The 14,434-nt window shown below is 39.9% G+C and overlaps 1 protein-coding gene across 1 annotated transcript in view; it reads right to left on the bottom strand.

Annotated features, from left to right (window-relative positions):
- PCSK2 (proprotein convertase subtilisin/kexin type 2) overlaps nucleotides 1–14,434 on the bottom strand; it is a 356,721-nt gene that overhangs the window by 83,159 nt on the left and 259,128 nt on the right. The window contains exon 6 of the mRNA XM_037043083.1: nucleotides 5,727–5,803. Within this exon, the coding sequence (XP_036898978.1) occupies nucleotides 5,727–5,803 (77 nt within the window). The remainder of the gene's footprint in view (nucleotides 1–5,726; nucleotides 5,804–14,434) is intronic.

Genomic DNA, 14,434 nt, shown 5'->3' with positions numbered 1-14,434 from the left:
AAATGGCAATGAATAAGTACCTATCAATAATAACCTTAAATGTAAATGGATTAAATGCTCCAATCAAAAGACATAGAATAGCTGAATGGATAAGAAAGCATGACCCACACATATGCTGCCTACAGGAGACCCACCTCAGGACAAAAGACCATCACAGACTAAAAGTGAAAGGCTGGAAACAAATTTTCCAAGCAAATGGTCAAGAAAAAAAGCGGGGTAGCAATCCTCATATCAGACAAAATCGACTTCAAAAAAAGGGCCATAAAGAGAGACACAGAAGGTCACTTCATAATACTCAAGGGAAGACTCCACCAAGAAGACATTAACATCATAAATATATATGCACCCAACATAGGAGCACACAAATATATAAGAAAAATTCTAGAGGACTTCAAGAAAGATATTGACAGCAACACAACTATAGTAGGAGATTTTAACACCCCACTGTCAAAAATGGACAGATCTTCCAAACAAAAAATCAACAAAGATGTAGCTGCACTAAGCAACACCCAAGATGAAATGGACTTGACTGATATATAGAGAGCCCTTCATTCCAAAGAAGCTAAATACACATTCTTTTCAAATGCACATGGAACATTTTCAAAGATAGACCACATGATAGGACACAAAACGAGCCTCAACAAATTCAAGAAAATTGAAATCATACCAGGGATTTTCTCTGACCACAAGGGACTGAAATTAGAAACCAACCCCACAGGAAAAAACCCAAAACACCCAAAAGCATGGAGACTGAATGGTATGCTATTAAACAACAAATGGGTCAACATTGAAATTAGGGAAAAAATAAAAAAGTTTCTGGAAACAAATGAAAATGAACTCACAACAACCCAAAACTTATGGGACACAGTGAAGGCAGTACTGAGAGGGAAGTTCATAGCAATACAGGCTTACCTAAAGAAAATAGAAACATTTCAAACAAACAACGTAACCCAACACCTGCAAGAACTTGAAGAACAACAACAAAGACAGCCAAGAGCAAGTACAAGAAAGGAAATAACCAAGATCAGAGCAGAACTAAATGACATAGAGACTAAAAGCGCAATTCTAAGGATCAATGAATCCAAGAGTTGGCTTTTTGAAAAGATAAACAAAATAGACAATCCTTTAAGTAGGCTCATTAAGAAAAGAAGAGAGAGGACCCAAATAAACACAATCAGAAATGAAAGAGGAGAGATTACAACTGATACCACAGAAATAGAAGAGATTGTAAGAAATTACTATGAAGAACTGTATGCCAAGAAATTTGAAAACCTAGGTGAAATGGACAAATTTCTAGAAAAATATAATCTTCCAAAACTCAATGAAGAAGAAGTAGAAAGTCTGAACAGTCCAATAACAGCAGATGAAAGTGAAGCAGTAATAAAAAACTCCCATCACACAAAAGCCCTGGACCAGATGGTTTCACAGGAGAATTCTACAAAGCTTTTAAGGAAGAGCTAACCGCTATTCTTCACAGACTATTCCAAAAAATCCAAAAGGAGGGAAAACTCCCCAACTCTTTTTATGAAGCCAGCATCATCCTAATTCCAAAGCCAGACAGAGACACAACAAAGAAAGAAAACTTCAGGCCAATATTGATGATGAATATAGATGCTAAAATCCTCAATAAAATATTGGCACATCGCATCCAACAATACATCAAAAAGATCATAGACCATGACCAAGTGGGATTCATCCCAGAGATGCAAGGATGGTTCAATATACGCAAATCAATGAATGTAATACACCAGATAAACAAAAGCAAAGACAAAAACCACATGATCAGTTCAATAGATGCGGAAAAATCTTTTGATAAGGTACAACACCCATTTATGATAAAGGTACTCAGCAAAGTGGGAATAGAGGGAGCATTCCTCAATATAATAAAGGCCATATATGAAAGACCTACAGCCAGCATCATACTCAATGGGCAAAAACTAAAAGCTTTTCCACTAAGATCAGGAACAAGACAAGGTTGTCCACTTTCACCCTTTCTATTTAATATAGTATTGGAAGTTTTAGCCTCAGCGATGAGGCAAGAAAAGGAAATAAAAGGCATTCAAACTGGAAAGGAGGAAATAAAACTGTCATTGTTTGCAGATGACATGATAGTGTACATGGAAAATCCTATAGACTACCAAAAAACTGCTTGAACTAATAAATGAATTTGCAAAACAGTGGGATACAAAGTCAATATCCAGAAATCAAAGGCATTTTCATATACTAACAATGAATCAGGAGGAGCAGAAATCAAGAAAAAACCCCATTCGTTATAGCTAAAACAAAAATAAAATACCTGGGAATAAACCTAACCAAGGAGGTAAAAGACCTGTATGCAGAAAACTACATAACACTGAAGAAAGAAATCAAGGAAGACACAAGCAAATGGAAACATATACCGTGTTCATGGATTGGAAGAATTAACATCATCAAAATGTCCATACTACCCAAAGCAATTTACAGATTCAATGCAATACCTATTAAAGTACCAATGGCATATTTCACAGACATAGAACAAACACTTCAAAAATTTATATGGAACCATAAAAGACCCCGAATAGCAGCTGCAATGTTAAGAAAGAAGAACAAAGTAGGAGGGATCACAATACCTGATATCAAACTGTATTACAAGGCCACTGTAATCAAAACAGCCTGGTACTGGCATAAAAACAGGCACATAGACCAATGGAACAGAATAGAGAACCCAGAAATAAACCCAACTCTCTACAGTCAATTAATATTCGACAAAGGGGGCAGTATCATAAAATGGGGTAAAGATAGCCTCTTCAACAAATGGTGTTGGGAGAACTGGACAGCTACATGCAAAAAAATGAAACTCGAGCACCAACTTACATCATACACCAAAATAAATTCAAGGTGGATAAAAGACTTAAATATAAGCCATGACACCATTAAAGTCCTAGAGGAGAACATTGGCAGGAAAATCTCAGATATTTCACGCAGCAACATTTTTACTGATATGTCCCCTAGAGCAAGGACTATAAAGGAAAGAATAAACAAATGGGATCTCATCAAAATAAAAAGCTTCTGCGCAGCTAAAGAAAACAGCATTAAAATAAAAAGACAACCAACTGTATGGGAAAACATATTTGCCAATGATACCTCAGACAAAGGTTTAATCTCCAAAATATACAAAGAACTCACACGACTTCACTCTAAGAAGACAACTAACCCAATTAAAAAATGGGGAAAGGACTTGAACAGACACTTCTGCAAGGAGGACATACAGAGGATCCAGAGACACATGAAAAGATGCTCAATATCACTAGCTATCAGAGAGATGCAAATTAAAACTACAATGAGATACCACTTTACACCGGTGAGAATGGCTATCATAAACAAAGCAATAAACAACAAATGTTGGAGAGGGTGTGGGGAAAAGGGGACTCTGGTCCACTGTTGGTGGGATTGCAGAGCATCATAAGCATTATGGAAAACAGTATGGAATTTTCTCAGAAAACTAAAATTGGACTTGCCTTTTGACCCAGCAATTCCACTGCTAGGATTGTATCCTAAGAACCCTAAAACACCAATCCCAAAGAACCTATGCACCCCAATGTTCATAGCAGCACAATTTACAATAGCCAAGAGTTGGAAGCAACCTAGCTGCCCGTCAGTAAATGAATGGATCAAAAAACTATGGTACATATACAAAATGGAATTTTATGCTGCAGAAAGAAAGAAGGAGCTCCTACCTTTTGCAACAACATGGATGGAACTGGAAAGCATTATGCTGAGTGAAATAAGCCAGGTGTTGAAGGACAAATACATATGATCTCACCTTTAACAGGAAGCTAAACAAGAAAACAAACAAGCAAGCAAAATATAACCAAAGACACTGAAATAGAGAACAGGCTGACAGTGACCAGAGGGGAGAGGGGAGGGAGTTTCAGGGGAAATAGGGGAGGGATTTAGAGGAACATATATAAAGGATACATGGACAATAACTGAGAAGGGTGGAAATGGGAGGGGGGAGCACGAGGGGTGGGATGGGGTGGGAGTAATAGACAGAAAACTGTACTTGAAAAATAATTAAATAAAAAAAATTTTAAAAAGAATATTCTCATATCATACCACACAGAAAGAGTTGCTTTGGGGAAGGTTGTGCTGAGTTAAGGAAATGGGTAAGGGAGAAAAATCATTCTGTCAGTTACATTCTTATGCCTGAATCATTCCCTCAAAGGTTGATTTAGCATCTACTAGCTGCAGAGAGATGGCAAGTAACTGGCATACATGTTGCTACTAGCCTTGCTGAGGTCAAGTGGACAGCTGCTAACCAATCATAGTGAAGCCAGGCACTTCCTTATGGTCCTGCTCAACACACTGTTCCAGACCATCATTCCCAATTACTGCTCACCCCTGGCTGGGTGACATCTATTTGCTAATGTCTTATAGCATTTAGGATTATAAGTTATGAGGGAAAGAGACACTTAATGTCAAAAGTTCTTAGACATTTTTATATATACTTACCCCCTAAGCACATACTTCCAAACACTGCATGATAATTTTTAAAACTGTAGGTAAAGTTGATAGAAAGTGAATGGTGCTATTGGACAGCAGCTATGAATTTTTTTTTAAATGGTACAAATTTGAATTGTCTTTTTTCTTTATTTTTTATGCATTTTCTGTAGTTGCCAAGATTTCTAACCTGTGTGCCCTGTCTGCACCCTGTTGACCTTCTCAGGTCAACTTAATTGTAGGGACAGAGTCTAAGCTACTTGGCCACTGTCTGGTCATAATGCTCCATAATGGTCTGTCTTTTATAATAAAAATGATACTTAGAACGGTATACTTTGGAGTTAGAGACATTTATGAAGCTTGGGTTCAAATGCTGGCTTTGACATATATCAATTATTTGACCAGAGAAGTCACTTACCTTTTCTAAATCTATTTCCTTATCACTAAACTGAGAATGATAACATTGTTTTATGTGCCACCAGCTTGTCACAAGAAGTAACAGAAATGAGTAAGGTGCTGTACACATAATATGTTTTTACAGTATTAATAGAAGTTCATGTTTTCATGAATTTCATACAGAAACACCAATAATAGGGAAGCACTAAGGTTATCAAATATATTTTTTGGTTCAACAAGCCATACATCTTTATTTCTTGGTATTTCTTACATGCAATCAACCATTTAGGCAAGAATGTTACTTTGGAAAGAAAGAGACTGTTTTTACATGTTTAGTAGCCAAACAGGCTGAAGAAAATGGATAGACTATTGAATAGTTTTCCATTGTTGGATGCCGAGCAATACTTCAAACGTCTGCCAGTTGAAGTTATTGTTTTATTGAAAGGGACTATATAAACTTCATGAGGTTATAGCAGAAATGCTCTTCAAAAACATACAGACATAGGCTCATGGGATAAAAAAATTCTCTCCAACCATTTCCACAGATCAGATAAAATCAGCATGTTTTAAATCACTTTGTGGTAGGTTGGAAAAGGCTTTCTTATTACTTCTATTTCCTTCTCTCTTTAATACAGTGGGAAATAGTTTCTTGTTCAATAATTCTGGAGGAGTATTGAAATATTTTAAAAAGTTCAAGAATTTAGAGAATGAAGCCACGAATAGGAAGTCATAGTACAATTTAGTGAAGTATTGAGATTATTTTGCTTGTGATTTTTGAGGCTTAAAAACAAAACAAAGCAAAATAAACCCCCATACCTAAAGTCAAAGACACCTCATTAGGCCCAGTTTACCTGTTAAACCAGTCATCTGTGTATCGAGGGTAGGGATAGGGGTCGTTGCTACTGAAGTCGTAACTTGCTTCGGCATTCTGAAAAACACAAGGGGTGTCACTGGGTCAATAAAGCCAGAGGCACAGACAAGAAAAAAAATGCTGCAAGACATGGCTATTTCACATTTATAGTCTTCTGTGCTGGCTTAATGTTCTGTGCTGGTCTAGCACTTGCAAAATGGTGAGAGAGCTGAAGTGTGTCCTTGGAGGTTCCCCCCACCCCTTATCCCCATTTTGAGGTTTCCTAACCCCATTCTATTTCAGGACCTCAGAGTAAGCAAATTTGAGTACTACTCTCTCCAGGAGGGTCTCCATTTGAAGTTGTTAACCCTTGTGGATTAATGAGATTCACCTGGAATCCAGGGTTTGAGTTAAGCTTCTTTGAACTGATGGCCAAAATGTTTTAGTTCTCATGTAACAAGTGAAATGACCTCTAGACTTTCTTGCTTCATGAAGAAGGCTCATTTCCAGCTCCCTGCATTAGACTGATGTAAGACTTATCTTCTTTATACTTATGGGTGTTAAACTCCTGCTTATGCCCCTAATAGTGACTGCATTATCAGACTCAGTTACTTACTCAATTTGCTGTTGTTGTAGGAGACCGTTCTGTGGGACGTGGGCCCAGCTCCCACTGGGTGATGCACAGGACCCACGCCCACAGATAGGTTCTCCCATTGCAGATCAGGCCTGCTATGTACCTAGGCTGCTTTGAATGTTGCTTTTGCTAAAAATGCCTGCATCCGGATTTGTGGCAAACATTTACTGTAAAGTAACTTCCTAAAAACCAAGCTAAACCTTCCAAGGACCAGTGTAACTGGTTCAACCACTTTTGCCTTTTCATTTGCAAATATCCCTCTTCAGTGATGTGATGGAATCTTCTCCTTTGTTTTCTGTATAAGGTAACCACCTAAAGTGAATCTGTGCATAGCTAATGAGGACCTTCAGGTAACAGGCCCACTAAGACAATAAAAGCTCATTGGAGCAAGGGTGGAGGCTTTTGCTCCCCTTGAGAGAAAAGCCGTGCTTGCCCTTTTCCTCTACAGGACACAGTAGTCTGTGTGAATGTCTCATTTCATCCATAATGATGTGGACACTGGGGAGCTGGTGTCTGCATCAGTTGTGTTGAAAGGGACTACATGAGCTGTTATAAGGTTACAGCAGAAACACTTTTCAAAAGCACATCATTAAGAGTCTAATATATGCAGGGACTTTTCCAGGTATGGGGATTAAATGGTGATATCTCTGCTCTCCGGTAATTTATAGCCCAGCGTGGGGGGGGTGGCAGACATCAATCAAGAATGGACAAATAAATATGTAATTGCAAACTGTGGGTACTCTTAAGCCCTACAGTATTCAGTTAGAAATTTGAATTCTTGTTTAGGTTCCTGTTAAAGGGGAGATCATATGGTATTTGTTTTTCACCACTTGGCTTATTTCACTCAGCATAATGCTTTCCAGTTCCATCCATGATGTTGCAAAGGGTAGGAACTCCTTTCTTTCTGCTGCATAGAATTCCACTGTGTAAATGCACCATAGTTTTTGGATCCATTCATTTATTGATGAGCAAAATATAACCAAAGACACTGAAATAGAGAACAGGCTGACAGGGACCAGAGGGGAGAGGGGAGGGAATTTCAGGGGAAAAGGAGAAGGATTTACAGGAACAAATATAAAGGACACATGGACAAAAACTAAGGTGGGTGGAAATGCGAGGAGGGAGGTAGGGAGCACTGTGGGGGGGGGGCTGGGGTGGGAGTAAAAGATAGAAAACTGTACTTGGACAACAATTAAAATAAATAAGTTTAAAAAATTTTAAATTCTGTGCAATCCAACACCTTCATTTTTTTCCGACTGTCTTTCCTCACAGAAATTACAAATTTACTTAAATTCTCTTTAAATGGTTTCATGTGTTAATTTTGTCATTTAGATCTTTAGTTGGCTGGTCTTTTATTTTGATCGGTGGTGAGAGATGATCCACCATCATTTGGTGACCAATCCATTCCTTCCCCACTGCTTCTCTGTTTGGCCAGGGCTGCTGAGATCTGTGAAGCTCTTCTTTCCTTATCCCATTCTTCTCTGCTTTGGTTTTGAGATCTGTAGTAAAAATCCCAGATGGTTTCTTGGCCCACAGTATACACTGGGCTAGGAAGCCCTGGGTTAGATGCCTATCCTGGCATTTCTTGAGTCTATGGGTCTGGAGACATTTTCAGGAATTCTGCTGCTTTATGAGGTAAAACACTTTAGTTTGTGTCTCACTATAGTATGAATACCTAATGGAATTGTGGTGTAATGTTTTTAAGAGCAAATTGACCAATTCCATTAGTTTGTGTTTCCATTTGTTGGATGACAAGGAGTTATAATGATCATAGTTATAGAAATACTTTATTTAAATGTTGTACTTGGGGCAGAAGTCTCCTGAAATTTGTTCAGACTTTTTTAATTCTTAAATTTTTAGCTTTACTCTAGTATAATTGATATATCAAAAAATTTCACACATTTGTGTACATATCTTGATGAGTGTGGGCATATGAATACACCCATGATAGCATCACCACAACTATGGTACTAAACATTTCCAATACCTCCAAAAATTACCTTGTGTTCTTGTATGTGTGCATGTGTGTTTTGGTAAGAACATTTAGTATGAGAGCTATTCTTTTCACAAATTTTAAATTGCACAATACTCTATTGACCATGGTACACAGCAGAGTACTAGGACTTACTCATTTGTGTAAAAGAAACTTTGTATCCAATGGAAAAAAATCTCATTTCCCCTTTCCCACACCATTTTATTCAATATTTGGCCTAGCCATTCTATCTTGGGTCTTGAACACATCTATCCTTTGTTCCAGAATCTAGGTCTTCCCTCAACACCTGGCTTTTAGAGAGGACATCTTCCTGTATCCACTGGCTGTAATTATTGGCACAACTCCAGTTCTGTTCCTCCTGCACTTAGATCCCAAACTACTTTTATTTATCTTTAAAATTTTAATTCTTTATTTGGTCTATAATCCCTGTCTCCATAAGACCCTTTCAAATTTGGCTTTTTTTCTTTGACTTTCATGAGATATTTGAATCTCAGTTCTTTTGAGGAATACTATTTTGAAATAGTCACTTATTTGTCTTCCTTAAGTATGTTTGGTTACCTCTAATTTCACTGAATTTTTGAGATGAGAGGATTCTTAAAGTTTGGTGGGGTAGGAATTTCAAGAGAAACATGAGTTAATACTTTTTTTGAATTTAGGTACCCCTCATGTTCATAGCAGTGCTATTTACAGTAGCCAAGATTTGGGAAGAGCCTAAGTGACTATAAGTAGATAAGTGGACAAAAAAAAAAAAAAAAAAACCAAACAAAAAACTGTGGTGCATTTATGCAGGGGGAAAAAAAAGAAGAAGGAACTTCTACCTTTTGTGGCAACATGTATAGAACTGGAGCTTATTGTGTTAAGTGAAATAAACCAGCTGGTGAAAGACAAATACCATATGATCTCACTTATAACAGAAACCTAATGAACAAAATAAACTAATGATCAAAATAGAACCAGAGGCATAGAATCTTGAAACAGACTGACAGCTGTAAGAGGGGAGGGGAGATGTGGGGACTGATTGAAAGAAGATGAAAGGATTAGTTAAAGGACATATATAAAGGACACATGGACATGGACAACAATGAGGGTACTGATTATGGAAGTGGGGAGTGGGCTGCATGGAGGAAGGCTGAAGGGGGAAAAGTGGGACAACTGTAAAAGCATAAAAATAAAATATTTCAAAAAATTTTAAAAAGAAAAATAAAAACATTTTCTTTTGGGTTTTAAAGTTGAGGTTTAAACTTAAGCAGTTGATTTGGAAGGCTATGCTAAGCCTCATTTGTTTCTCCATAGAGATTAAAATTTCCTGGTTTGTGTGAGTTGGACAGATAATTCAGCATGAGTAGCCATTGTGGGGTCTTCAAAGGGGCTGTGAATGCTACCGCTTTCTTCTGAGCTGTGTTCTTGGAGTGGGAAGGCATTATGTTGGGATAGTGGTATGTTGAAGTTCTCCAACTTCAGAGAAGTCTGGGACTCATCCTTGGACAGGGACATGAGGCTGCAAAGTGGCTCTGTAAGGTGTCTTAGGGTGAGGAGCTAGGGGGAGCCCCACTTTGCATTTCTGTGATCCTCTGTATGGAACAATGCCTCCTTTGGGAGGCTGATTAGTGAGAACATGACAATGAGAACTACCTGGCCTAGAATGTTTTGTGGTCAGGACAATGAGGATGCAGGGTTCAGGAATGATCTGCATGAACTGACATGCTAGTAGGCATGAGGATGCATATAACAGGGGAGTCCTGGGTGGACAGAGGGTAAGATGTGAGCACCAAGACCCCTGATCCCTCTCCTAATGCTATGCTCATCCTTTGAAGCTTGAGGACAGTTCTGGAGATGGGAAGGTGGGAGGAAAACCTGAGTTGACCAAGGTCAAATTTCTGTATCAGTGTAATTAGGCTTGCATATAGAAATTAAATTCAATTAGAGAAAAATCAAATCTGAATTCTCTGCAACTTTTTCCTTGCTTTGTGAGTACTTGACCAGTTTCACATGATTTCCATCTAGGCACACCTTTCTGGCTCATAATTATCACCTGTGTTCTGGGCTGAGGCCGTTTGGTATTCATTCCTGGTTCTGAAGAAAATAGCTTGGCTTGAGGTGGGTGGGGGCTTGCGGGAAGAATTAGGGAGTTCTGACAGCAGAACTGATAGCCAAGAATCCAAGGAACTCTGAGACCACTCTTATAGCAAGAAGAAAGACCATGTATTGCCTGGGGTCAACTTCAACTCTCAATGCTGAAATGGGTGATGACTTAGGAACTCTAAGTATTTTGTTGTCTTTACAATTAATTTGATGACTAATGCTAAATTCCTTGTGTAATAGTATACACTGAGTAATAAAGAAGGCAAACAGTTGTTATTATTTGGCTGTTTATTTTATGGCTAAAAATAAAATGTTTTATAGCAAGAAAGAACAGTAAGCAATGTTTTGCAAAGGCTCTTTTGATAGTTTTATAGCCCAAACAAAATCATTTACTGATTTGAATTACAGTGTTGTCTTCCATAAAATTATTTGTGTACAGGAACAAATCAAACTGATCTTAAATTATCTTGAAATTTTCTAAGATAACCATTAGCGCTGACATTTGGGGGGAAGTGGTATCTCTGTAAATTTAATACTTTGGTCATCCTACAGTAAGCCAGAAGCTTGTTTTGGTTTGAACTCTTCTATAACTTCTTTCTAAAATGCATTAATCTATTTTATTGCTTTAGATAATACTAGATGTTTAGTAAACATGATTTAATTATTGGTGACTCAAGATCAGGATGATTTGGTCATCATTAAGAATTGAATTATTGGGGAGGGGAGGAAGATGGCGACGGAGTAGGACAAAGGATTTCGCTCCTCTCCATGCACCGGAGAAGGACCTGGCTGGTCTGCGGAGGAGCATAGCAGATGCCCAACGGGGACCCAGCATATAAGAAGGCAGGACTCCAGAGAGTGTAGCGGACACTGAATGACCAGAGGTTGAGGAGAGGAGACAACCGCAGATCAACAAGGTACAAGGGAGCAGCGCAGAGGCGGTGACAGGCCCCCCGCCAGGCCACACCAGGGCCCTGGCCGGCCGCCCCTGGTCTCTGGGAGCTTAGGGTGGGCAACACCGACTCTGGGAGAGAACTGGTCACTGGCAAACACCCCCCACCCCCCATCTGGCAGGGTGCAGATTGGAAAACACCATAAGAGGTGGGACTGCCAGTAGTGGCAGAGAGAGGAGTGAGCATTAGGAAGCAAACCAGAAAGCTCTCATAACCTGTGGAGTCAGGTTGCCAGCTTGGGAGAACTGAGAGTTGCCAGAGCATTCCCTGCTTCGTGGAGCCTGTGCCTACCCTCCAACAGTCTTGGGGAGTCTTGGGCTGCTGGCAGGGCCTCTAGAAGTGAGTCAGTTGCGAGCTCCATCCCTACTCACCCGGCACAGACCAGCTCCATCCCTGCTCAGCTGGCGCAGACTGGGAGGCACTGGGAGTCAAGCTGTGGCCTTCAGCTTGGGGGGCTGCAGGTTGCCTGCGCCTTCCTGGCCCCCACAGGGCCTGCACCAGCCCTTGGCTTGACCAACAGCCAGTCACCCGTGCTTTCCCAGCGGCGTGGGGTCAGCGCCGACCCTCGGCTTGGGGAATTGAGAGTCACCTGGGCGATCCCTGTGGCGCGGGACCTGCACCAGCTCTCGAACAGTCTCAGGGAGTCTTGGGCTGCTGGCTGGGCCCCTGGAAGAGAGCCAGTCGCCAGCTCAATCCCTACTCAGCCGGCGCAGACAGGGAAACACAGGGAGTCAGTCTGTTGCTGTTGGTTTGGGAGAATTGTGAGTTGCCCTGTGTGTTCAGCCACAATACAGGGAAAGGTCTGCACTCAAGCCTACGAGAAGAGGAAAGCCTGGCTGGGAGCACATGCCCTCATGCCAGACCAGGGCTGGAAAGCCTGGGAGAAAATCCACTCTCAGTAGGGCGCAGGAGAGCGGGGCCAGTCTGGATCTTGGGGGGGGGGGAGTACTGGCGAGACCAATTGAGCATACCAAGGCATGAGAAAAGCCACATTAACAGCCTCTCTGGCTGCTGCACCTAATGAGACCAGAAGAAAAGTTTTGACTAGCTGGAAACCAACCAGAGGAAGCAGAGAACACCAAGATACCTACAGGAGACTGCACTACTGAATTTCACAGGTATCCTACCACAGAAGTTCACACCATAAACACAGGGTACTAGAACAGATCAATTTAAGAAGCTGAGGCCAACAAGAAGAGTATCACAAACAATGGGAAGACAAAGAAACAATCCCCAAATGAAAGAAAAGGAGGAAGTCTCAGAAAGAATGTTAGATGAAATAGAGGCAAGTCAACTATCAGATATTGAATTCAAAGCACTGGTTATCAGGAAATTCAAAGAGCTTACAATGAGCTACAGAAACTACAGGGGAGCTACAATGAACTCTCCGCAAACTATACCAACATGAAAAAGGAAATAGAAACCATCAGCAAAGGCCAAAAGGAAATAAAAAATACAATCTCTGAACTGAAGAACACAGTAGAAGGTATGAAGAGTAGGACTGATGAGGCGGAAGACCACATAAGCGAGCTCGAAGACAGGGTGGAAAGAATCTCCCAGACGGACAAGGTAATGGAAAAGAGAATTAGAAAAAATGAGAAGAGTCTAAGAGAAATGCAAGACAATATGAAACGTAGTAATATACGAATAATAGGAATACCAGAAGGAGAAGAAGAAGAACAAGGGATAGAAAACCTACTGGAAAGAGTAATAACAGAAAATTTTCCTAAGATGAGGGGAGAGAAAGTCACACGAATCCAGGAATCGCAGAGAGTCCCAGGCAGGTAGAACCCAAGGAGGCCTACTGCAAGACACATCACCATTAAAATGGCAAAACTCCAAGACAAAGAGAGAATCCTAAAGGCAGCAAGGGAGAAAAAGGAAGTAACATACAAGGGGGTCCCAATAAGGTTGGCTACTGACTTCTCAATGGAAACATTCCAAGCAAGAAGAGAATGGCAGGAAATATTACAAGTAATGAGAAACAGAGGCCTACAACCAAGGCTACTTTATCCAGCAAGGCTCTCAATCAAGATAGAAGGCCAAATAAAGAGCTTCCAAGACAAAAGAAGTCTAAAAGAATACGCCTCCACAAAACCAGATCTACAAGAATTACTAAAAGGGCTGCTTTAAGGAAAGGAAGGAAAAGAGAGAGACAGAGAGGAATTGTGGTACATAAATGGCAATGAATAAGTACCTTTCAATAATAATCTTAAACGTAAATGGATTAAATGCACCAATTAAGAGACTTAGAATAGCTGAATGGATAAGAAAGCATGATCCACACATATGCTGCCTACAGGAGACCCACCTCAGGTCAAAATACCATGACAGACTGAAAGTGAAAGGCTGGAAATGAATTTTCCAAACAAATGGACAAGAACAAAAAGCCGGGGTAGCAATCCTCATATCAGACAAAATCGACTTCAAAAAAAGGGGCTGTAAGGAGAGACCCAGAAGGTCACTTCATAATACTCAAGGGAAGACTCCACCAAGAAGACATTAACATCATAAATATATATACACCCAACATAGGAGCACCCAAATATATAAGAAAAATCCTAGAAGACTTCAAGAAAGATATTGACAGCAACACAATTATAGTAGGAGATTTTAACACCCCACTGTCAAAAATGGACAGATCTTCCAAACAAAATATCAACAAAGAGATAGAAGCATTAAATGACACTCCAGAAGAAATGAACCTAATTGATATATATAGAGCCCTCCATATCAAGGAAGCTAAATACACATTCTTTTCAAGTGCACATGGAACATTTTCAAAGATACACCACATGATAGGACACAAAACCAGTCTCAACAACTTCAGGAAAATAGAAATCATACCAAGCATCTTCTCTGATCATAAGGGACTGAAATTGGAAACCAACCCCACAGGAAAGAACCCAAAACACCCAAAAGCATGGGGATTGAATGGTATGCTATTAAACAACGAATAGGTCAAGATTGAAATTAGGGAAGAAATAAAAAAAACTTCTTGAAACTAATGACAATGAACTCACAACAACCCAAAACTTATGGGACAC

This window comes from Sturnira hondurensis, unplaced genomic scaffold (assembly GCF_014824575.4).
Source record: "Sturnira hondurensis isolate 20B ecotype Veracruz unplaced genomic scaffold, ASM1482457v3 Scaffold0003874, whole genome shotgun sequence".
In the NCBI taxonomy this organism is placed as follows: Eukaryota; Metazoa; Chordata; class Mammalia; order Chiroptera; family Phyllostomidae; genus Sturnira; species Sturnira hondurensis.
Note: the sequence above shows the minus strand (reverse complement) of the source record. Positions and strands in the feature narration are given on the sequence as shown.